Source organism: Ranitomeya variabilis, chromosome 2 (genome assembly GCF_051348905.1).
Source record: "Ranitomeya variabilis isolate aRanVar5 chromosome 2, aRanVar5.hap1, whole genome shotgun sequence".
Classification (NCBI taxonomy): Eukaryota; Metazoa; Chordata; class Amphibia; order Anura; family Dendrobatidae; genus Ranitomeya; species Ranitomeya variabilis.
The window spans coordinates 468,060,965-468,085,917 of NC_135233.1; the positions used below are offsets into that span (position 1 = coordinate 468,060,965).

Genomic DNA, 24,953 nt, shown 5'->3' on the forward strand with positions numbered 1-24,953 from the left:
TTTTTAAGAAGAATACAGTAAAAACATTGTAAAATAAAGAACAGAGAAGTGTAACTTACATGGCTACTTACAAATAATGAATAATTCATCACGATATACAGAAGTTACAGTTAGATTTAAAGTGGCTTGTTTGCCAGTGCTCACTTGTACACCTGCAGGTAAGTGGCGCCAATGTATTGTCTGCACACAACTGCCGGGATGTGTGCACATGACCTATGTGTGCACATGACCAATGAATAACACGTGCGAAAAAACACCTGTCGATTGCGCACTTGTCCCTGGAGGTCAGTATCACTCGCATAACCGAGTGTCTTCACTGTGCTCAAAAAATATGTTCGAGTCCTCTCGCCTGCATGGCTCGTGGCTGTTCAATAGCTGCAACAAGTGCAAGGATTGCCTAACAAACAGCAGCAAAAACGCAGCAGTTTTCCAAATCAGTCAGGGGAAAAAATAAATAAATGTGTGCATGAGATTTCTGAACTGTCATATTTCGCTGGTATTGTAAGCCAGCTTAAAACTTGCATTAAAAAAACAGCACAACAAAAACGCAACGTGTGAACATGGCACAATATTGAGAACCTTGGACAACAACAGGACATTTCAGAGCTTCAAAGTCATGCTTAATTTCCTTCCACTTTTGGACATCGTTCTTGTAAAGGGAAACTGACAACACTTTACAACTTCTGCATTAGTCATAGGTTACAGCTTATCCATTAGTGAAACCTTACTGAACTAACTACATGTACGAGTAGTAGAAGTGCACACGACTGCCGTATGTTCAGCTGTACTATCGATACCTTAATCAGGGCACACCGTGCCTAGCAGCAGCCGGGCACGCAGGCCCAGGTTTACACCACCTACTTACAGTCTGGCAGAGTTCACAACCAATACATAAGGGGTCATTCCATGGTAACTTGCGTTACAACACAATATAGTAACTTACGTTACAAAGATGATGGTAACTTACCTGACAATAAGTTTAATCCAATGGATGGTAACATATTGTAACACAAGTTACCATCAGCTTAGTAACGCAAGGTACTATACTGTGCGGTAACGTAAGTTATCTACATTTCTTGTAATAAAAACTGTTGCTTTTAACTTGAGAGTTTAAAATAATTTTTTTTAAAGTTGCTGAGACTATGGGGTTTTAATACAATAAAAATAGTGCTTCTCCCGTTTACCAGAACAGAAAATTTGGTAGACACTTGAAGGACAATTGCCTTTCCTTTTTGTGCAACATCAGTTACCAAGTAATAACACTGTATTTTGTATTTAATTCTATTGTTGAAAAATCAAACTGTGTTGAAATCTATTGAGAATAGTTTAATCTACAATATACATTCACTCCTTTTTGTGCCTGCCTTCACAGAACAGTCTGTAGCCAGTTTTTGGCTTGTGAATGTAACGTAAGTTACCATAAAATGACCCTAAGGCATATTGTTAAAATAATTTACAAAAAGGTTTATGGCAAAGAAGCAATGCCATGGTTGCAAATTTCATCCCATGCACTGTTCTGCCACAACATGAATACATTAAAAAGGGATCATTCAATTAGTGCCTGCATGGCCATTGTCACAGGGAAGAGAATATTCCATCATTATCAATACTGAATTCAATTTTCACACAGCCTGACAATCAGAAATAGATGGACTTTTTAAACTTTACATAGTGACTATATACAGCTTCTGTAGTCAATGTAATACATTAAAGGGAACCTTGGCCATATTTACGTATGGCAGGAAATGCTTTAAGATAACTGAATAAGCGTGATTTATCTGTGTACACACTGCAGTTTCAGCATCACCTGGCCGCTGCTCTGATTACACGGCTGCCAGTCTACAACATGTGATAGTTGCAGCCAATTACTGGGCTTAGTGGTGTCCCACTCCTCTACCTGTGTATAACTACTGAGCCAGCCATTGGCTGCTGAGGTCACATGCTGTAAATGCGACGCCATCAATACAGCCCTATAAACAAAGGCAGCAGTTAGATATTTAAAGGGCCACTGTCACCCCCCCCCAGCCGTTATAAACTAAAAGAGCCACCTTGTGCAGCAGTAATGCTGCAGTCTAACAAGGTGGCTCTTTTAGTTTTTGATTCATTTATTACCTCAAAAAAGCGTTTTATAAATTGGCCACACATACCAGATATTGTACCAGGAGGCGGTCCGAAGCGTCCTGTATGAATCCCCCAACTGCCGTCACTCTTCTCTTCAGGGGCGATGGTCGCCGCCCCCTGAGCGCTGTTATCTTCTGAAATCCGGCGCCTGCGCTGTGCGTGCCTGCCTTGGGCCTGCGCAGTGTTCACTGTCAGTGCGGCCACACTGTTGCTGAATTCCCCGCCCCGCACTGTTATTCATTATGCACAGTGCGGGGCTGGGGTTCCTGGGCATGCGCACTGCGCTGTTTAGACGCTCCCCAGCCTTCCCAGGAACCCCAGCCCCGCACTGTGCATAATGAATAACAGTGCGGGGCGGGGGATTCAGCAACAGTGTGGCCGCACTGACAATGAACACTGTGCAGGCCCAAGGCAGGCACGCACAGCGCAGGCGCCGGATTTCAGAAGATAACAGCGCTCAGGGGGCGGCGACCATCGCCCCTGAAGAGAAGAGTAACGGCAGTTGGGGGATTCATACAGGACGCTTCGGACCGCCTCCTGGTACAATATCTGGTATGTGTGGCCAATTTTTAAAACGCTTTTTTGAGGTAATAAATGAATCAAAAACTAAAAGAGCCACCTTGTTAGACTGCAGCATTACTGCTGCACAAGGTGGCTCTTTTAGTTTATAACAGTAGGGGGGGGGGGGGGGGTGACAGTGGCCCTTTAAGCAATGCCATTTTCTTACTTAACTTTGTCCCAATACTTATCTGAAGATGTACATAACCCCTCTAACCTCGGTAAGAAGCAATTTTAGGTGACCTCCAGAGCAGACCTGGGTAATTACAGCCTGCAGGCCACATTCAGCCCTTTGGCTGCCGTTGCCCAGCTCTTGGACATGTACAGCCAAAGGGCTATAATTAAAATGTGCCTGAGAGGCAGTGAACGGCCGCAATAATGCAGTCAGCAAGGGCATAGACCTGACCCCTATACACAGCTCAGGTACATACATGACACTGCACCACTATGCACTTCTGGATCCGCATTGTCAGGCTACTTGTTGCCCCCCACCACATCCGCCTGAGAGGGATTTGGGACTGTGTAACACAGAATATTGAGTGGTACACTGCTTCCAATTTCCAAGGAGGACTTTGGAACGTGAATATACGTTTTGGGAAAGTATCCGCAGACATTAAGATTGAGCAGAATTAAGAACAGCCCTTCAGAATAGGTTCTCATGTGGCCACATCTCCGTCTCAGACATATTAATATACACACACTTATCACTTGAAGCATTGGATCTACAGGTTTACTCATTTATTTATATTTTAACATGCATAACAATAAATGTTTACAGAGGTTTTTGCAATGAAATGATATTACTGAGCTCCGGTACTAAAAGATTAATAAGACTTGGATGGCTGCTCGCTGTGTATTTTAATAAACCCAACAGGTGAGATAAAAGATTACATCCAACCTTGTGGAGGAGCTGTGATGGTAGATGGCAGCCTACAGGCCTTATGGTCAACACGTTCGATGTAATCTTTTAGTTCACAAGTCGGATTTATTAAAATACTCACCAAGAAGCTATCCAAGTCTTTTTACTCTTTTGGTGCAGATGTGCAGTAATATTTGCAGAGGGAAGCTGGTCCTTCTCATGGGCAAGCGAAAACCTTCTGCAGTAAAGCAGGCTTATCTAAATGATTTTTGTTTTAATATTTTTGCAAAAAAAACAAAAAACAAAGTGAAAACCCCCCATAATACAATAAAGGCAAATAGTAATACAGGTCCAATTTTAATCCAATACGTGACAATATCGTTAAGTGCTATACAAGACAGATCTGTTTTATCTGTACATTCTACCTTACCCCCATGTTTTCCTAACTTGGCATCTCCATTACCAATTCTTTACATTAAGCATCGATGGCTTAAAGGAGCTGTGTGGTCAGAATATATTGATTACCTGTCCATGCACTATAAATTAGGTGAGGGTCCGGCACCCAGCACCCCCGCCAATCAGCTGTTGCATGCTCAGATGGGAGCTGGAGGTAAACGCATGGATCAGAGCTGCACTACACAGCTCCTTTTAATTTGTGCTGGCTACTCCCGGGTACCGAAGATCAGCTCCTATCGAAAAGAACAGATCTTCAGCACTCAGCAGCGAACACTACACAATGTATGAAGCTGCACAGTGGAGCTTATTTCCATGTGTTTACATTCAGCCACCACTGGAGATTGTAATCCTTGGTAGCTGCTTAATGATTTCCGACTGAACAATCCCTCTAGGACTCAGACGGCCATATAAATTGGACAGAGATTGGACCACAATACCCGTACTGGCCGCAGCTATCCCGACCTGAGCGTAACACAGCTGCATAAAAATACATGAATCTGTCACACTCCGGTTGGGTGAGCCACAGGCCAGTCCGTACATTGCGGTCTGATTTATATGACGGTCTGACTGCACCCTTAAAGCGGTATTCCCATCTCCAAGATGCTATAATATTAGCAAACAGCTCCAATTAGAAACGTAGTAAAGTTCTTCTGCTTAGCTATGTTGCTTACCCTATGTGCAGGACATTGCAGTAACTTTGGTATCCATGGTTATGACCACTCATAGTAACAGTTATTTGCTAGTCGTCAGAGCCCCAGATAGCTAAGCTACTGCTATGCTCTGCACATGGGGTAAGCGACACAGCTAACCAGAAGAACTATATAACATTTCTAATTGGAGGTATTTGCTATTCTTACCTCTACTACATATTGGGATAGGATCTTGGAGATGGGAATACCCCTTTAAACACAGGGCGTACGACTACACTTAAGACACAAATCAGGCCTTCAGGAGGATGGGTAATGCTGCTCCCCAATACTTGGACCATCAGCAGGACTTGACCATTTTCAAAAATGAGGACGCTAAGTTCTTAATATTTTACAGGCAGGAGAATTCCCGAGTTAATAAAGACATAAAAGAAAATTACATTGGGAAGACATTTACACAGAATCACGTCCTCTTCTTTTGAGGAAATGGTGGCAGACCCAAGCTCACAGACATGTGTCAATGTTAGAACTTAAGAAGAACCTTAATTAGTCCCTTAAATGTCTGAGAAAAACAATTGTACAGAATAGCAATGAAGCCAGCACATAAAGTAATCCACTAACTATATACTGTAAAGGGTATGTGCACACGATGCAGATTTAGTGCAGAATTGGTGCAGATCTGCAGCAGATTTTTCTGCAGCAGAAACGCTGCAGAACTGCACTGTGATTTACAGTACAATGTAAATCAATGTGAAAAAAACAAACTGTGCACATGGTGCAGAAAAATCTGCACAGAAAACGCTGCAGATTTCAAAGAAGTACATGTCGCTTCTTTTGTGCAGTTCTGCAGCGTTTTTGCACCCCTCCATGATAAAAATCTGCACTGGTAAAATCTGCACAAAAACTGCACAGAAACTGGACAGAAACTGCACAGAAACTGCACAGAAACTGCACAGAAACTGCACAGAAACTGCACAGAAACTGCACAGAAACTGCACAGAAACTGCACAGAAACTGCACAGAAACTGCACAGAAACTGCACAGAAACTGCACAGAAACTGCACAGAAACTGCACAGAAACTGCACAGAAACTGCACAGAAACTGCACAGAAACTGCACAGAAACTGCACAGAAACTGCACAGAAACTGCATCAAATCTGCACCTGCGTTTTCTGCCAGGAGATGCACATTTAGTGCAGAAAATTCTGCACCACATTTCCTACGTGTGCACATATTGCTAACCAGAAGAATATATTTGTATCTATCTGGTGCATACTTAACTCAGTCTTAAGGCCATATACACACTAAAGTTGTCTGATATTGCCAATGTCAGTGGGCATAAAGGTTTGAGGGAGCAGTGCTTAGTTATGCAGGAGCGGTATATTAAGGTTGTGTCCTATTGCAATCAGGACAAAGGGGAGAGGCTCCTCCTGCAGCTACTCCAACAGCCAGACACAGAATAATAAGGCTACGTTCACACTTTGCGGGTTTTGCCGCGGATCCGCAGTGGATTTGACACTGCGGATCCGCAGCAGTTTTCCATGCAGGGTACAGTACAATGTTACCCTATGGAAAACAAAACCCGCTGTGCCCACGCTGCGGATTTCCGCGGAAAAAGCCGCGCGGCTTTTCTGCGAAAAAAAAGAAGGAGCATGTCACTTCTTGGTGCAGAATCGCAGCGATTCTGCACCCATAGAAATGCATTGATCCGCTCACTTTCCGCATGGGTCTGTGCCCACGTTGCGGGAAGTTAAGCGGATAATGTGCAGATGGTACCCGGGGTGGAGGAGAGGAGACTCTCCTCCAGGCCCTGGGAACCATATTTTGGTGTAAAAAAAATAATTAAAATAAAAAATGATGCTATACTCACCTCTCAGCGCTGCCCGCGGCGTCCGGTCTCAGTTGCTGTGCGAGCAGGACCTGTGGTGACGTCGCGATCACATGACCGTGATGACGCCGCGGTCACATGACCGTGACGTCACGAAGGTCCTTGTCGGCACAGCCGCCTGCAGCACCGAGGAGATCCGGACATCAGAGGGTGAGTATAACCAATTTTTATTATTTTTTACATTACTATTGATGCTGCATATTGCTGCATATGCAGCATCAATAGTATAGGCGGAAACCGCGGAACAAACCGCGATAAATCTGCAGGGATAACCGCAGCGGTTTTGCCCTGCAGATTTATCAATTCCGCTGCGGGATTAACCCGCAGAGCACGCCGCAAAGTGTGAACGTGGCCTAAGAGGTGGAGATGTGGGGGTGACAATCACTGGGGATATATACAGTAGAATTATTTGCGTATTTCCAGTCCTAATTTTAATTTAATGCAAAGTAAGATAAAAGGAAAGCTTTAGGTTAGAGAATGCAATGCTGGAGATTGTTTTAGTGCATTTTCTATGTTTACTGTTTCTTTTAGTGAATGCTATTAATAAGAAATGCCTTTTATTAAGCAATAGATTACACATAATTACATATTACTATATCGGCAGATAGATAAGCCAATGGACACACCCTGCTAATCTCTGAAAACTCATTTAGGGTTCATTACCCCATAGCATCTCTGCTGGGGAGATACCCAATGTAGAAAAAAAAAATGTGATGAGCCGCACATTTCACCCATTGCAGATTTTGATCTGAATTTGGTCTCAGGAAATCTGATGCATTTTCACTATTCACTACATGGGAACCTGTCACCATGACATAAACAGAGGGCAATTCATGTACACGGTCTTTAATTTCTGGAATTTAATGGGATACCTTTGATCCTTGGACCTTTCATCACATTGAACGGTTTTAAATTTTGACATGGGGGACAGGATCTGGCAGAGTCGTCAGGTTTTCAGCATTTTTTACGGTAATAGTGACGCAAACTGCAATACTACATAAAGCACATGAGATCATGGCCTAAAGGTTGCATCAGCTGCATTAAATACATTTTCAAAGGAAATATTTGGCATGTAATACATTCTAGGAATCCATCGGAGAGGAAACCTCACCACTGAGTCACAAGGCGTGCCTAAGCTATTCAATACATCTGCATGCATATAAAAGAAGAGAAGCACATGTCACGGTAACGATTGAGTATATAGATTGGAAGTCTACCTGCACAGCTGCCGCCCTTCTCTCCAACCGATGAGGAAGAAATATGTGAAGACTGATGTCCACCAGTTTCGGACATTGTTGCTGGCAATCACTGCATGTAGACAACAAAGGGATGTTTGAGAGAGCAGGAGCACATCAGAAAATACAATAAAAGTAATAGCTTGAAAAGAGATTTACTATAGACAAGCTGGGCAAAGGGTGGGGGTGGACATAGCTCTTAAGGCCATTTTTCTGTCACATGATGCACTCCAATGACCCCAAATTGAATCCAGTGAACCTAATGGTGCAACTATGAACACATCCTTAAAGGGGTTGTCCAGACATGGGGTTCAATTCCGCTGTCACAGTATACGAGTGCAGACTTGGGAATACACACAGCGTACTGTCAGGATTCTCCTGCGTCAGGCAGGTGCGTGACCGCAAGTTTGTGATTTGCATACATGTGGTCACGTGCCAACTAGACGTGAGTGGCCTCGCGCATTACAAGTAAATTGAGTAAGGCTGGACATGTCTAGTCAGAATGTGGCCAGAAGTATACAAATCGCAGGCTTGTCTGACCGCACCCATCGCCAGAGAATCCTGACAGCGCGCTCGGTGCAGATGACCAAGTCTGCAGTTACACAGAGTGACTGCAGACTCGAACGTCTACAACGCATACACAGCAGCGCTTGGCTCACTCCAGCGTTCCTGTTCGCTCTCTGAAAGGGCAAAGCCAGACTCATCTGCTCACTGTATATCCCTGCAGAAGGACTGGGTGAAGCTATTCCAACAGAACAATCCTTGAGTCTCTCACACACATTATATGGTTCCCTGATCTTGTCAAACTCAGCAGATTCGGACAACTTTTGCCTAACGTGTGCCAGACCTTAAAGCCCCCGTCACACTAAGCGAGGTCGCTAGCGAGATCGCTGCTGAGTCACAAGTTTTGTGACGCAACAGCGACCTCAGTAGCGATCTCGCTATGTGTGACAGGTAGCAGCGACCAGGCCCCTGCTGTGAGATCGCTGGTCGTGTCGGAATGGCCTGGACCTTTTTTTGATCGTTGAGGTCCCGCTGGGTAGCAGACATCGCTGTGTTTGACACCTTACCAACGACCTCGTTGACGACAACGTCTCACAGGACGTCCCTCATCGAGGTCTGAATCATCATAATAGCTGCCATGTGACATCGTTGTACAGGTCGCCGCATCGCTGCTGCGTCGTTGGGAAGATCTCACTGTTTGACATCTCACCAGCGACCACATAGCGACGCAGCAACGATCCCTGACACGTCGTATCGTTGTCGGGATCGCTTTAGCGTCGCTAAGTGTGACTGGGCCTTTAGGCTATGTGCACACGCTGAGGATTTCCTGCAGATCCGCAGCGTTTTTTACCGTGCAGAAACGCTGCAGATCCACAAGTGATTTACAGTACAATGTAAATCAATGAAAAAAAAAAAATAATGCTGTGCTAAGGCTAGGTTCACATTGCGTTAAAGCAGCCCGTTCAACGCATGAGTTAAACGGACTACGTTAACACAAGTGCCGAAATGCGATCGCGCTAGCGCAGATAGAGCTAAGAGGTGCTCTATCTGCGCTAGCGGTGACGGACCCGGAAACGCTGCAGCCCGCGTCCGTCACTTAATGACGGCACATCGCTAGCGCACGCCCATTATGGAATGCGTTGGCGATGCGCCCGAAATAGGGGTTAATGGCAGCGTTAACGGACTGCGTTACACCGTGTTATGCCACGGTGTAACGCAGTCCGTCTACCGGACTGCCAGAATGCAGTATGAACCCAGCTTAAGGGTGCGGAAAATTCCGTGTGGAAACGCTGTGGATTAAAAGTAGCAGCATGTCACTTCTTTTGTGCAGATCTGCAGCGTCTTTGTACCTATTCCATTATAGAAATCGGCAGGTGTAAACACACAAGAAATCCACAGCAAATCTGCATAAAAACCGCATCAAATCAACACCTGCATTTTCTGCCAAGAGACGCAGAATCCGCACAAAAAATTCCACAGGCAAATCCACAACGTCGGCACATAGACTTAAGGGTTTATACCCAAAGGGCGCAGATGCTGCACATTTTCTGCGGTGGAACTTACCCAGGTGGAAAAACTACAGCACAATCCAGCAGCAATATAGTGGAGATTTTACACAATTTGGATTTGAAATACACAGCAACCTCATTTTTTTGCTGCAGCTTTTCCACCATTTGATATCGGAGGATTTTCCACAAAAAATGCATACAACTTGGTGCAGATTTTTCTATGCTGGATATCTATGCAGAACATAGCAATTAACATTCAAAGGTGCTTTCTTTAATCAGATTCTAGAAACAAAAAAACTCCTACATCGCCAAATGCAAAACAATAATTCAAAGACATTGCTTTCACATTTTGGATTCAACATGCATTTAAAGGGAACCCGTCACCCCGTTTTTTCAGTATGAGATAAAAATACCATTAAATAGGGCCTGAGCTGTGCTGGACAATAGTGTATTTTGTGTACCCTGATTCCCCACCTATGCTGCCCAAACACCTTACCAAAGTCGCCGTTTTCGTTTTCGCCGAGTTCACATATGGGCTTCAGGAAAATGGCCGCCGCGATCTCCATCTGCGCACGCGCGGCATCCCGCAGCCATTTTCCTGAAGCCCCGGGCAGCAGAGAGCTCCATCTGCGCACGCGCGGCCTCAGGAAGATGGCCGCCGCCAGCGATAAAGCGGTGAATAGCGCAGATCGCGCTCTTTTTCTTCAGCTGCACAGTGCATTCCGCTGTTGGGCATGCGCACACCACTACGCCACCAACGGAAAGATAAGCAAGATCTGGGGGAGAAGAAGCGACTTCACCACGCCCATTTGACCAGACCACCTTGATTGACAGGCGAAAACGGCGACTTTGGTAAGGTATTTCGGCAGCATAGGTGGGGAATCAGGGTACACAAAATACACTATTGTCCAGCACAGCTCAGGCCCTATGTAATGGTATTTTTATCTCATACTGAAAAAACGGGGTGACGGGTTCCCTTTAAATTTTTATAGAAAAATCTGCATCAAATCTGAAAAAATGTGCATCCAGCACCAATAAACGGGGTTTCTGCAAATAGTACTGGAAGAGTGATCGGAAGCAGCTGGATTTCCAATGATTTTGGTCTCAGTGGAGATAGGCTACGGCTAGGGGTTACCCCTGAATGTTCAGTTGAAATTAACACGCGTGTGTATGAGACGCTATTCAATATGTACGTGCAGCATCTTCATCCTGTCCATTAAAATATGTCTGCTCCCTTCTAATTAGGAAGCCCTGCCATGTCCAGAAATCAGAGGAGAGAGATTGAGACGTTCTGATCTTAGGGATCATTCATTTACGAATGTTACTTGTGGTTTTCACAGATAGCACTCATATCCATGATATTCTATGGGGTCATTCACAGGTCTGATTTTTTCCTTGGACCAAGTAAGCAGCGAAAAATATCAGAGATGTCCTATTTTGATCCATGATTCGGATTAAAATTGACAACAGAAGTCTATGGGTCATTGAAAAAAAGACGCACTGCACTCAGATGACATTTTCATGTAATGTCAGAATGGAGATATAAAAAAAATATATGAGATAGATATATATATATATATATCTCTGATGTGTGAATGAGCCATTAGGCTATGTGCACACGTTGTGGATTGGGGTGCAGAATTTTCTGCACAAAATCCGCATCTCCTGGCAGAAAACGCAGGTGCGGATTTGATGCGTTTTTATGCGTTTTTTACCCCTGCGGATTTCTATAATGGAAGGGTTTAGAAACGCTGCAGTTCCGCACAAAAGAAGTGACATGCTACTTTATTTGATCCGCAGCGGTTTTCATGCAGATTTTTCCGCACCATTAGCACAGCATTTTTTTTTTATATTGAGTTAGGCCGAGATCACACATACGCGAGATATGGCAGAGTTTCGCAGGTGAAAACCCAGCTCTGGCTCCAGCACTCCGGAGCGGAGCGTGCAGCTGCACAGCAATATATGGAGCTGCACGCTCCGCTCCGGAGTGCCGGCGCCAGAGCTTGGTTTTCACCTACGAGACTCAGCCGTATCTCGCGTATGTGTGACCCCGGCCTTACATTGTAGGGTCATTCCATATCAAGTGATCCAAATATGAATATTTTTTTTACCTGACGTCTTTAGATTTTTTTTATTTTTTGGTTTTATGAAGTACAACTTTAGTTAATTACAAATTAACCCCTTCACCCCCAAGGGTGGTTTGCACGTTAATGACCGGGCCAATTTTTACAATTCTGACCACTGTCCCTTTATGAGGTTATAACTCTGGAACGCTTCAACGGATCTTGGCGATTCTGACATTGTTTTCTCGTGACATATTGTACTTCATGATAGTGGTAAAATTTCTTTGATATTACCTGCGTTTATTTGCAAAAAAAATGGAAATTTGGCGAAAATTTTGAAAATTTTGCAATTTTCCAACTTTTAATTTTTATGCCCTTAAATCACAGAGATATGTCACACAAAATACTTAATAAGTAACATTTCCCACATGTCTACTTTACATCAGCACAATTTTGGAACCAAAATTTTTTTTTGTTAGGGAGTTATAAGGGTTAAAAGTTGACCAGCAATTTCTCATTTTTACAACACCATTTTTTTTTTTAGGGACCACATCTCATTTGAAGTCATTTTGAGGGGTCTATATGATAGAAAATACCCAAGTGTGACACGATTCTAAAAACTGCACCCCTCAAGGTGCTCAAAACCATATTCAAGAAGTTTATTAACCCTTCTGGTGCTTCACAGGAATTTTTGGAATGTTTAAATAAAAATGAACATTTAACTTTTTTTCACAAAAAATTTACTTCAGCTCCAATTTGTTTTATTTTACCAAGGGTAACAGGAGAAAATGGACCCCAAAAGTTGTTGTACAATTTGTCCTGAGTACGCCGATACCCCATATGTGGGGGTAAACCACTGTTTGTGCGCATGACCGAGCTCGGAAGCGAAGGAGCGCCATTTGACTTTTCAATGCAAAATTGACTGGAATTGAGATGGGACGCCATGTTGCGTTTGGGAAGCCCCTGATGTGCCTAAACATTGAAACCCCCCACAAATGACACCATTTTGGAAAGTAGACCCCCTAAGGAACTTATCTAGAGGTGTGGTGAGCACTTTGACCCACCAAGTGCTTCACAGAAGTTTATAATGCAGAACCGTAAAAATAAAAAATCACATTTTTTCACAAAAAATATTTTTCGCCCCCAATTTTTTATTTTCCCAAGGGTAAGAGAAGAAATTGGACCCCAAAAGTTGTTGTACAATTCGTCCTGAGTACGCTGATACCCCATATGTGGGGATAAACCACTGTTTGGGCGCATGGGAGACCTCGGAAGGGAAGGAGCGCCGTTTGACTTTTCAATGCAAAATTGACAGGAATTGAGATGGGACGTCATGTTGCGTTTGGAGAGCCACTGATGTGCCTAAACATTGAAACCCCCCACAAGTGACACCATTTTGTAAAGTAGACCCCCTAAGGAACTTATCTAGATGTGTTTTGAGCGCTTTGACCCACCAAGGGCTTCACAGAAGTTAATAATGCAGAGCCGTAAAAATAAAACAAATTTTTTCCCACAAAAATTATTTTTCAGCCCCCAGTTTTGTATTTTCCCGAGGGTAACAGGAGAAATTGGACCCCAAAAGTTGTTGTCCAATTTGTCCTGAGTGCGCTGATACCCCATATGTGGGGGGAACCACCGTTTGGATGCATGGGAGGGCTCGGAAGAGAAGGAGCGCCATTTGGAATGCAGACTTAGATGGAATGGTCTGCAGGCGTCACATTGCGTTTGCAGAGCCCCTAATGTACCTAAACAGTAGAAGCCCCGCACAAGTGACCCCATTTTGGAAACTAGACCCCCCAAGGAACTTATCTAGATGTGTTGTAAGAACTTTGAACCCCCAAGTGTTTCACTACAGTTTATAACGCAGAGCCGTGAAAATAAAAAATATTTTTTTTTTCCCACAAAAATTATTTTTTAGCCCCCAGTTTTGTATTTTCCCAGGGGTAACAGGAGAAATTGGACCCCAAAGGTTGTTGTCCTATTTGTCCCGAGTACGCTGCTACCCCATATGTTGGGGTAAACCCCTGTTTGGGCACACGGGAAAGCTCGGAAGGGAAGGAGCACTGTTTTACTTTTTCAACGCAGAATTGGCTGGAATTGAGATCGGACGCCATGTCGCGTTTGGAGAGCCCCTGATGTGCCGAAACAGTGGAAACCCCCCAATTATAACTGAAACCCTAATCCAAACACACCCCTAACCCTAATCCCAACAGTAACCCTAACCACACCTCTAACCATGACACACCCCTAACCCTAATCCCAACCCTATTCCCAACCGTAAATGTAATCTAAACCCTAACCGTAACTTTAGCCCCAACCCTAACCCTAACTTTAGCCCCAACCCTAACTGTAGCCTTAACCCTAGCTCCAACCCTAGCCCTAATGGGAAAATGGAAATACATTTTTTTTTTTTCCCTAACTAAGGGGGTGATGAAGGGGGGGTTTGATTTACTTTTATAGCGAGTTTTTTAGCGGATTTTTATGATTGGCAGCCGTCACACACTGAAAGACGCTTTTCATTGCAAAAAATATTTTTTGCGTTACCACATTTTGAGAGCTATAAATTTTCCATATTTTGGTCCACAGAGTCATGTGAGGTCTTGTTTTTTGCGGGACGAGTTGACGTTTTTATTGGTAACATTTTCGGGCATGTGACATTTTTTGATCGCTTTTTATTCCGATTTTTGTGAGGCAGAATGACCAAAAACCAGCTATTCATGAATTTCTTTTGGGGGAGGCGTTTATACCGTTCCGCGTTTGGTAAAATTGATAAGCAGTTTTATTCTTCGGGTCAGTACGATTACAGTGATACCTCATTTATATTATTTTTTTATGTTTTGGCGCTTTTATATGATAAAAACTATTTTATGGAAAAAATAATTATTTTTGCATCGCTTTATTCTCAGGACTATAACTTTTTTATTTTTTTGCTGATCATGCTGTATGGCGGCTCGTTATTTGCGGGACAAGATGACGCTTTCAGCGGTACCATGGTTATTTATATCTGTCTTTTTGATCGCGTGTTATTCCACTTTTTGTTCGGCAGTATGATAATAAAGCGTTGTTTTTTGCCTCGTTTTTTTTTTTTTTTTCTTACGGTGTTTACTGAAGGGGTTAACTAGTGGGCCAGTTTTATAGGTCGGGTCGTTACGGACGCGGCGATACTAAATACGTGTACTTTTATTGTTTTTTTTTATTTTATTTAGATAAAGAAATGTATTTATGGGAATAATATTTTTTTTTTCTTTCATTATTTTGGAATTTTTTTTTTTTTTTTTACACATTTGGAAAAATTTTTTTTAACTTTTTTACTTTGCCCCAGGGGGGGACAATACAGATCGGTGATCTGCCAGTTTGCATAGCACTCTGACAGATCACCGATCTGAGAGAAGTGCAGGCTGCTTCACAGTGCCTGCTCTGAGCAGGCTTCTGTGAAGCCACCTCCCTCCCTGCAGGACCCGGATCCGCGGCCATCTTGGATCCGGGTCTGGAGCAGGCAGGGAGGGAGGTAAGACCCTCGCAGCAACGCGATCACATCGCGTTGCTGCGGGGGGCTCAGGGAAGCCCGCAGGGAGCCCCCTCCCTGCGCGATGCTTCCCTGCACCGCCGGCACATCGCGATCATGTTTGATCGCGGTGTGCCGGGGGTTAATGTGCCGGGAGCGGCCCGTGACCGCTCCTGGCACATAGTGCCGGATGTCAGCTGCGATAGGCAGCTGACACCCGGCCGCGATCGGCCGCGCTCCCCCCGTGAGCGCCGCCGATCGCGCTGGACGTACTATCCCGTCCATGGTCATGGGGGCCCACCCCACCTCGACGGGATAGTACGTCCGATGTCAGGAAAGGGTTAAAAGTTTAGAATTTTTTTCTTCATCAGTTAATTATTTACAGATTTTTAAAGTCTTAAAAAAGCGCAGATTTTGGCCTGGTATGGCTTTACATTTTTTATCATATCTCGGGCTAGAATTAAGATATAGAGGTGGGAGAGGCATCATTTTTCTCAGAACGGTACCAGCTGTCATTTGATATGTCACAAGACTATGTTTCTTTATATTTTGTTTTGGTGAAATCAAATTAAACATTTTGATGCGCAATTCTGAAAAAAAGTATGTTTTAAAATTGTGAAAACATGCATGTGTGTTACTTGTGTCCTTGTTTATATTTGTACAGGGATTCAACTTGGGACCTATCAAATTTGTATTTTTTTTTTAAGCCTTGAATCATCTGATTTTATGTTTGTGTGAGTTTCTTCCCTTTTTCTTTTCAAATTACAACTTATTGCATTCAACATTTATATGTAACAATAAAGAAACGCAAAAAACAAATACCGAAGTGACAGAATAAATGCATCTTAATCATCATAACACAACTTGCTCAGCATTTTCAAGCTGAATTCATTGAACAAGCCAAAAGAAAAAACGTGATCACATCCTCAAGTGTGATTTTCTAAATACAGTCTCGTCCTAATTATATGTTAAAAACCAGATTAAAAGAACCAATATTTTTACCACCTATTTATACATGAAACAATTTTTTTTCTACTATATCACTAAACATGTCATTTCTGAAGTGTTTAAGAAGAATAGTCCAGTAGTTAAATCCTCGTTCTATAAAATATTAACTAATCAAACAATTAATAGTAGGTTTTTAAACTGGCCTGTTATAATCAATGTGTCCCTTCTAGTGGGTGAAATGTCATCTTGCCCATAAGCGCTCACTAGCAATGGCCGTCTCCTTCTGTGTCAGAGTATGTGCGGCTGTCATGGTGTCCGGCTCCACCTGAGTTATATCTGATTTTTGTTCACTTTTACAATGTCTGATTTTCTTGGATACACAAAGGACGGCGCTGGACCAGACGGTGCAGAAAAGTCCTTTCTACGTCTTCATTTTCACAATCTTTGGAGAGTCAGTAGCCGCCAGCGCCGATCATATTCACAGGTCACATAGCCAGCTGTGTCATCCATTGCCGATCTTGTGCCGCCTTCTACCACGTCATGGACGTCACTGTCTTTATTTCCACTACATGGGATGACAGTCCAGTATTGCTTAGTCCCTGTGATGGGTTCTGCTTCCTGTAACCGATGTTCTCTGTTGCCTGGGTGATAAGATTTGGTGTGAATACGGTCTGTGGAGGCTCGAGCTGCCGGCCTGTCATCTGCTCTGCATTCACTGTCCACCCCTGCTCATTCTCAGCCCTAACAAAGCTTTCTCCTCTGTCCTCTCCTGCTTCTAAGCTGTAACATAATAAAATAATACAGGAATATCTAGCAATCATGGATTATTTGGTAAATATGGACCCCACACTTCTACACCACAGGCTGAACAGACCTGAAATCAAGATTTTTGAACTGACACTGTAATAGTTTTATTTTTTTAAATATGATCCCATCACGATCCCAGCTTGTGTTTTGGTGCAGAAGTGGCTAGGAGCATAACAGGCACATGTGCAGTTTTTGAAATTTTTAAATTAAACGTTTTTTTCGGAAATGCGTTTTAAAGTTTTGCGCTTGTGTTCGCATAGGTAAAATATTATTAAAGATACTCTTGTGACATATCTGGTGAAAGCCTGTACAGTTCTGAGTAGAATGGTGTTTATTTTGTTTCTCTATCTCTTTTCTAGCCTGAGTTATGGGGAGAAATATAAAGGCAGGCAACACCAAAATTCGCACTTTTTCCGAACTTTGAAAATCAATAAAAAATAAAAAAAAATCTAGAATTTTTTTTTCTTCACAATTTGCATTCTCTGACACACTATTACCAAATAACAAAATCTCAAAAGAATTAAAAATATAGTGGTAAAAATCATTGATTCACTTGACATGGAATGACCCTGTACTGTAAATCACTGTGCGGAACTGCAGCGTTTCTGTGAGGAAAAATCCGCTGCGGATCCGCACTAAATCCGCTTTGTGTGCACACAGCCTTAGGCTGCCGTCACACTAGCAGTATTTGGTCAGTATTTTACATCAGTATTTGTAAGCCAAAACCAGGAGAGGAACAATCAGAGGAAAAGTATAATAGAAACATATGCACCACTTCTGCATTTCTCACCCACTCCTGGTTTTGGCTACAAATACTGATGTAAAATACTGACCAAATACCGCTAGTGTGACGGCAGCCTTAGTATGTACATTATACATGCATCTAAATAAGACTCCGGGCACTAGGTGGGGCATGATTCATCAATAAAGTGTCCCACCACCAAGACTACTCTCCCCATTATCTCCACCTCAAATTAACCATTAACATGGAGCAATCTGGTCCTCAGAAGATGAATATGCAAGGGGGAATATCTAGAAAGATGGCAAAAAAAAAAAAATTATACTACAAGCTCAAAATTATCCAGATCCTGCGTATGCATATATGACTGTCAATTAAAATAATATATAATACTAATATATATATATATTATTTTATATCTACACATACAGATTACCATCATGTCAATTACTGCATACAATAGGGCCTATAGTGACCATGATGTGCAATCCAGTAAGCCATTGCAACATATCCACAATGTCAAACCTCATAGTATTTTAGTATTATTTGTCCCATACACACTTCCATATATATATTGGCAATGTAAAGGGTGTATATATATATATATATATATATATATATATATATATATATATATATATATATATATATATATATCATAAAAATACACACCTATGAACCCATTACATTGCCAGTATGTACTGTATGTATATATACACAGTATAGCAATGTAAAGGGTGCCTTTGTGAGATATATACACACATACATATACACACACATTTGTATAATTATATATATATATATATATATATATATATATATATATATATATATATATATATATATATACACACACACTATGCATACGGAACATCCATCCATGCACACATATGCATTATATATTACCGTAATATACACACATATACACACACACTATACATACGGTACATCCACACCCTATATCCTGCCGCAATCACACAGTCCCATCAGGGCGCACCTAACGCCTAATAACGCGGGGGGAGCCCAGGCAGAATGGTACAGTCCAACATGCCCGGTCACCTCGCACAGATAACACATTCGCATCCACACCAGCGCACTAGAAATACAGTAATTAGACGATATATACGTGCGTTATCCCGTCCTTGTCCTATCACCGAGCGAACAGGCGCGACACCGACACAATGACGCAGGGAACGGGCGACGTTAGAGGCAGGCGGAGCCTTTTTCCCCAGCAGAAATTATAACGTTTGGGCGTTGCTGTGAGGAACTCCTAATGAGCATGCGCACTCCGTCTTTCTGGCATGTTCCTTTTTTTGTATATAACAAGCTTTATTAACACTGGACTAATTTTACAACATTCACACTTTTTTTTTTTTTTTTTTTTAAAGCAGACTGAAATACAGCATCTGTTGACGTAACGTATGTTTGCTATTCTAATTTATATCAGATTTTCAAATATGGTAATGGAGGATAAAAAGCTACTTTTGAAAGTAGTGTGTCGAAAACATGGCGTTTTCAATAAAGCTTTGCGATTTTTAATGCGCGCGGGGTTACTCGGGAAATGTAGTTCTGTAGTGAGCATTACTGAGGAAACAATACGTTGCTGGACTACAATTCCCGAACCCCATAGAATATTTCGTCTGCCCCGCCTTGCGCTTCTCCCGTTGCGTTGCAGAGCTCCCGGACAGCATCAGGTTGGTTGTCACTTAGAAGTGCTGTTTGCTTGCAGCTTTGCAGTAGATGGGTGACTTATCTGTTAGGGGAAGTGTATGTGGTGACGTTAGGAGCCTCTGTGTGGAGTGTAATTCACGTTCAGAGGCTACAGGGAGTCACGGGCTGCTTCTTTCCCTGCTCCTGAAGGCTGAAGCGTCATTATCTGTCTCTTTTCTGGAGCCTGGAGTTTTCTGCATAGCAAGAAAGTACCGTGGCATAAGTAACCAATCAGATACAAGGTTTCATATTAGCAGTGCAGTTTATAGAATGAAATCTGTCTCCTGATTGGTCGCCTCCTGTAGCTGCTTGCTCCAATTTTGTGCCTATTGCTGTGTGGTCACCACCAGAGGTTTACTAGGTTTTTTTTATGTTTTGTAAATTGTTATAATTTATTGTATAACACGACGGGATACAAAATTCACAAAGTATTTTCAAAGGTGAATTGTGCATTTGGCAGTCACCTTGTTTGTCACTTTAAGTATGTTGCAGGCCTTGGAACCTAAAAGGGGCCCAAAAAGTCATTTTGGCCAATATCAGAAGACTAATACTGTTAAAAACCCGAGGGCCCTCTGTTTTGTATTGGAGCCCACTCCCATCAAAGTTTTTATCCTCTTATTATATTGCAGTCATCATATTATACAGCACTGTGTACTTACAATTGCTCATTTTTCCTTTCTACCCAAATAATTATTCTCTTTTCCACTTGGTCTATGTCATCATGTGATTAAACACCGATTACCTGAGTCCTTCTAAGCTCTATGTAGAAACAGGAGGTCAATTTTTTCCCTGCATGAGTCAGCATTAGAACTACAATTCTACATCAATGCAAAGTCCTTGGCAGCCCAGCTTCACTTCTTCAACTCCTGATTCATCTTCTCTGCTCCTCCCTTTGGGGCTTTGTAATGATGTAGAATTGTTGTTCTAATGCAGGGAAAAGAGACTTATTGTTGGCCTAACAAGCTATAGTAAAAAGAGGAAGTCTCATCCTTGCGCGAGTCATCATTAGAATTGTAGGTCTAATGCTGACTCATGCAGGGAAATTGACCTTAGAAGGATTCAGCTAGTCAGTTTGTACTTACATGATGTTATAGACCTAATGGAAAAGAGAAGAATTATCTGGGTAGAAAGGCAAAATGAGCAATTGTAAGTACACAGTGCTGTATAATATGATGACTGCAATATATTAAGAGGATGAAAGCTTTGATGTGAGAGATTCTTTAACTTTCAGAAGCTTAAAAACGGAACTTTACTTTCTACAAACTGCATAAATGAATTGGGCAAGCGACTGTAACAATCTCTGTAATATATCTTATCGGAGAAATTTGCTTCCTTTTTAGGCTACGTTCACATTTGCGGTCTGCGCCGCAGCGTCGCCGCATGCGTCATGCGCCCCTATATTTAACATGGGGGCGCATGGACATGCGTCGCAGTTGCGTTTTGCGCCGCATGCGTCCCTGCGGCGCCCGCGTCCAGGCGCAGAGGACACAGCAAGTTGCATTTTTGCTGCGTCCAAAATCAATGAAAAAAAGGACGCATGCGGCGCAAAACGCAGCGTTGTGCATGCGTTTTGCTGCGTTTTTGTTTGCGTTGTGCGTTGCGGCGCGCTGCGGCGCACAACGCAAATGTGAACGTAGCCTTACAGAAAGATGGAGTTGAACGCAGCAGAGCTGATTCACATTCAGACTAGTGATGAGCGAGCGTGCTGGGATAAGGTGTTATCTGAGCATGCTCGGCGTGCTAACCCAGTGTCTTCGGCGTGCTTGAAAAATGTGTTCGAGTCCACGCTGCTGCATATCTCGCAGCTGTTGGACAGACACAACACATGCAGGGATTTCCTGTTTGTTAAGGTACCTTCACACGAAACGACTTTACAACGAGAACGACAACGATCCGTGACGTTGCAGCGTCCTGGATAGCGATATCGTTGTGTTTGACACGCAGCAGCGATCTGGATCCTGCTGTGATATCGCTGGTCGGAGCTAGAAGTCCAGAACTTTATTTGGTCGTCAGATCGGCGTGTATCGTCGTGTTTGACAGCAAAAGCAACGATGCCAGCAATGTTAAACATGGAGCTAACGACCTGTGAGAACGATAAGTGCGTCACCGCTACGTCACAGGATCGCTCCTGCGTCGTTCTGGAGCTGCTGTGTTTGACATCTCTACAGCGATGTAAACAGCGACGCTGCAGCGATCAGATCGTTGTCGTTCTCGTTGTAGAGTCGTTTCGTGTGAAGGTACCTTTAGTCAATCCCTTCATGTGATGCGGCTGTGAGACATGCAAGTGCGAGGACTCGGACATATTATTCGAGCACGCCGAAGTCACTTGGTTAGCACCCAAGCATGCTCAGATAACACCTTATCCCAGCACGAACGTCCATCACTAATCCAGACAGCTCAGCTCTGCTCTGCTGTATAATGTCTTTCATGTTGGAGCTGATGTGTCCTAGAAATAAATGAAGAGCAGGAATCCCTCTGTGTGTGCTGTGCTGTGTATAGGAGGCTTCATAGCAGCGAGTCTCCACTGCAAATCAGAGACATCTATTGGTCACCTATGGTTTTCTCAGATAGTAAACCTATTCTTAGTATTTGGGCATTTTCACTTGTCTTTTTTTTTTTTTTTATGATCTGATTGGAGATTCAAATGCTCAATTCAAGTATGAGTCCATCATAAAAAACAGCTACCAGGACAGCATGCGTTGTGCTGCCGCTAATAAGGTGTTTCATCTATTGTTTGGTATTATGAGATGATGGGAAAAAAAAATTTTCAACATATTTACATAAACTGCGCCTCCATCTACCGCATTAAAAAGAACAAAAAAACACGCTGTAACCAAGTTTGAGTATTCTGTGTATGGTAAGGATGTGACATATACAGTATATACTGTATATGCTGGATGATATCGTGTCACCCACAGATTTTCCTCTTTTGGCTATGAATTTGCAACTGGATTTTAGAACAGATCCTTGTGCATGTATAGAACAGGCAGGTATTTTGTTTTGTGATCGTAATTTGATAATTGTGGCTTGTCTGTGTGATCAATTTAACCTTGGATGAGTACAGTTTTTTTTTGTGATTTAAAGGAACCTGACAGATGATACAAAATAGGGAAGAATATCTGTAATTAAAGTGTACCTGAAATGTGCTGGCCGATCCACGGACGGCTGAAACGTGCTGGCCGAACCGCAGACGGCTGAATTGTGCTGGCCGATCCACCATAACCCCGTCATTTTAATCTATGGTCTACACTGTGTTCCAAATTATTATGCACAAAGAGTTTAGGAGTGATAAGGTTAGAATTTTTTTGTTTCTCATTTAAACTCATTGATGGTGATGTGTGTCAGGGCTCTTTATATCACTGAAAGCAATTGCAGATACCTGTGTAAATTAGTTTGGCAGGTGTGTCCAAATAAAGGCAAGACTACTTAAGGCTACGTTCACATTTGCGGTCAGCGCCGCAGCGTCGGGCGCCGCAGCGGCGCCGCATGCGTCATGCGCCCCTATATTTAACATGGGGGCGCATGGACATGCGTTGTGCTGCGTTTAGCGCCGCATGGCCGCAAGCGTTGGACGCAAGAAACGCATCAAATTGCATTTTTTTTGCGTCCAACTTTCGGCCAAAAACGACGCATGCGGCGCAAAACGCAGCGTTTTAGCGTGCGTTTTGCCGCGTTTTTGTTTGCGTTTTGCGCTGCGGCGCCGACGCTGCGGCGCACAACGCAAATGTGAACGTAGCCTTAGAAGGCTGTTCCACATTATTAAGCAGCCTACATTTTTTGCCAAAATGGAAAAGAAAAAGGATGTGTCGGCTGCTGAGAAGCAACAAATTGTGGAGTATTTAGGTCAAGGCATGACTACAATCAACATTGCCAAGACACTTCATCGTGATCATTGCACAATCAAGAAGTATGTAGCTGATTCCCAGCACACGTGTGCGTGCTGATAAGGAAAAATTGAGGACCCGTTCCAACAGGCAATTGCGTAAGGTTAAAAGAGCAGCTGCAAAAATGCCTTGTCATAGCAGCAGACAAGTTTTTGAAGCTGCTGGTGCCTCCAACGTCCCCAGAACAACAAGATGCAGGGTCCTTCAGAGGTTTGCAGCTGTGCGTAAGCCATCCTGTCGACCACCTCTATCCACTGCACACAAGCAGAAACGGCTCCAGTGGGCCAAACGATACATGAAGACTGACTTCCAAACTGTTTTGTTCACCGATGAGTGCCGTGCAACGCTCGATGGTCCAGATGGATGGAGTGGAGGATGGCTGGTTGATGGACACCCCATGAAAACACGGCTAAGGCGCCAACAAGGAGGAGGTGGAGTAATGTTTTGGGCTGGAATCATGGGGAGAGAGATTGTCGGCCCCTTTATGATCCCTGAAGGGGTAAAGATGAACTCCATAATCTATGTGGAGTTTCTAAAACAACACTTCCTGCCATGGTTCAAGAGGAAGAACCGTGCTTTCCGTAGCAAGATCATTTTCATGATAATGCATCGTCTCATGCTGCAAAAAACACATCTGCATCTCTGGCTGCTATGGGCATAAAAGAGGACAAACTTATGGTGTGGCCACCATCTTCCCCTGACCTCAACCCCATTGAGAACCTCTGGAGCATCATCAAAAGGAGTGTCTATGATGGCGGGAGGCAGTTCACATCTAAGCAACAGCTCTGGGAGGGTATTCTGTCCACATGCAAAACAATTGAAGCAGAAACCATCCAAAAACTGACAAATTCAATGGACGAGAGAGTTCAGAAGCTTCTTTCCAACAAGGGGTCCTATGTGCAAATGTAACATCACCTAGAATAAAGTTTTCACTTGAAAACTGTTTGATTTCATTTTGTAATAAGCTGATAATGCTTAGAACTTCACAACTGACCATTTTTTTGTTCAAAATAAAATAAAAAAGGTTGAAAACTCTGCTGTGCATAATAATTTGGAACATGCATTTTGGGTGTTTATTTTTTTTTAAAAGATACTGTTTTCATAGGCAGTTTGTTCCCAAACATTGCAATTATACTAGAATAGTAGATGACTGGAAAATAACAATGACTGCAATTCAGATAGGTAATTTAGAGAAAATAAGAGGAAATATTATTTGCATAATAATTTGGAACACAGTGTATAATGAACGTTGTTAGGTTCCCTCCTTAATACAGATGTGTTTGGCTTTAGTGTGCATGGGCGTATCGTCTGCACGGCGCGTAGGTATGGGCGTATCGACTGCAGGGCGCGCAGGCATGGGCGTATCGGCTGCACGGCGCGCGGGCGTATCGGCTGCACGGCACGTAGGCGCGGGCGTATCGGCTGCAGGGCACGCGGACGTTTCGGCTGCACGGCGCGCGGGCGTATCGGCTACACAGAAATATGCGCCTAGTTGCTGCGTTTATGACGGATGGGGAGGTG

The 24,953-nt window shown here is 43.1% G+C and overlaps 2 protein-coding genes across 3 annotated transcripts in view; one reads left to right on the forward strand and one right to left on the reverse strand.

Annotated features, from left to right (window-relative positions):
* RTN3 (reticulon 3) overlaps positions 1-19,131 on the reverse strand; it is a 67,653-nt gene extending 48,522 nt beyond the window's left edge. Inside the window, exons 1-2 of one of the 2 annotated variants that reach the window (XM_077287663.1) lie at positions 18,965-19,131; positions 7,747-7,837 (exon numbers count right to left, since the gene is read on the reverse strand). In XM_077287663.1, coding sequence (XP_077143778.1) covers positions 7,747-7,822 — 76 coding nt within the window. In that variant the 5' untranslated portion in view covers positions 7,823-7,837; positions 18,965-19,131. The remainder of the gene's footprint in view (positions 1-7,746; positions 7,838-18,964) is intronic. The other variant, XM_077287662.1, reaches the window with a different exon arrangement.
* A 245-nt stretch (positions 19,132-19,376) lies between these two features.
* The window catches only part of ATL3 (atlastin GTPase 3), a 58,695-nt gene continuing 53,118 nt past the window's right edge, over positions 19,377-24,953 (forward strand). The window contains exon 1 of the mRNA XM_077287664.1: positions 19,377-19,532. The gene's annotated coding sequence lies outside the window, so the exon portion shown is untranslated. The remainder of the gene's footprint in view (positions 19,533-24,953) is intronic.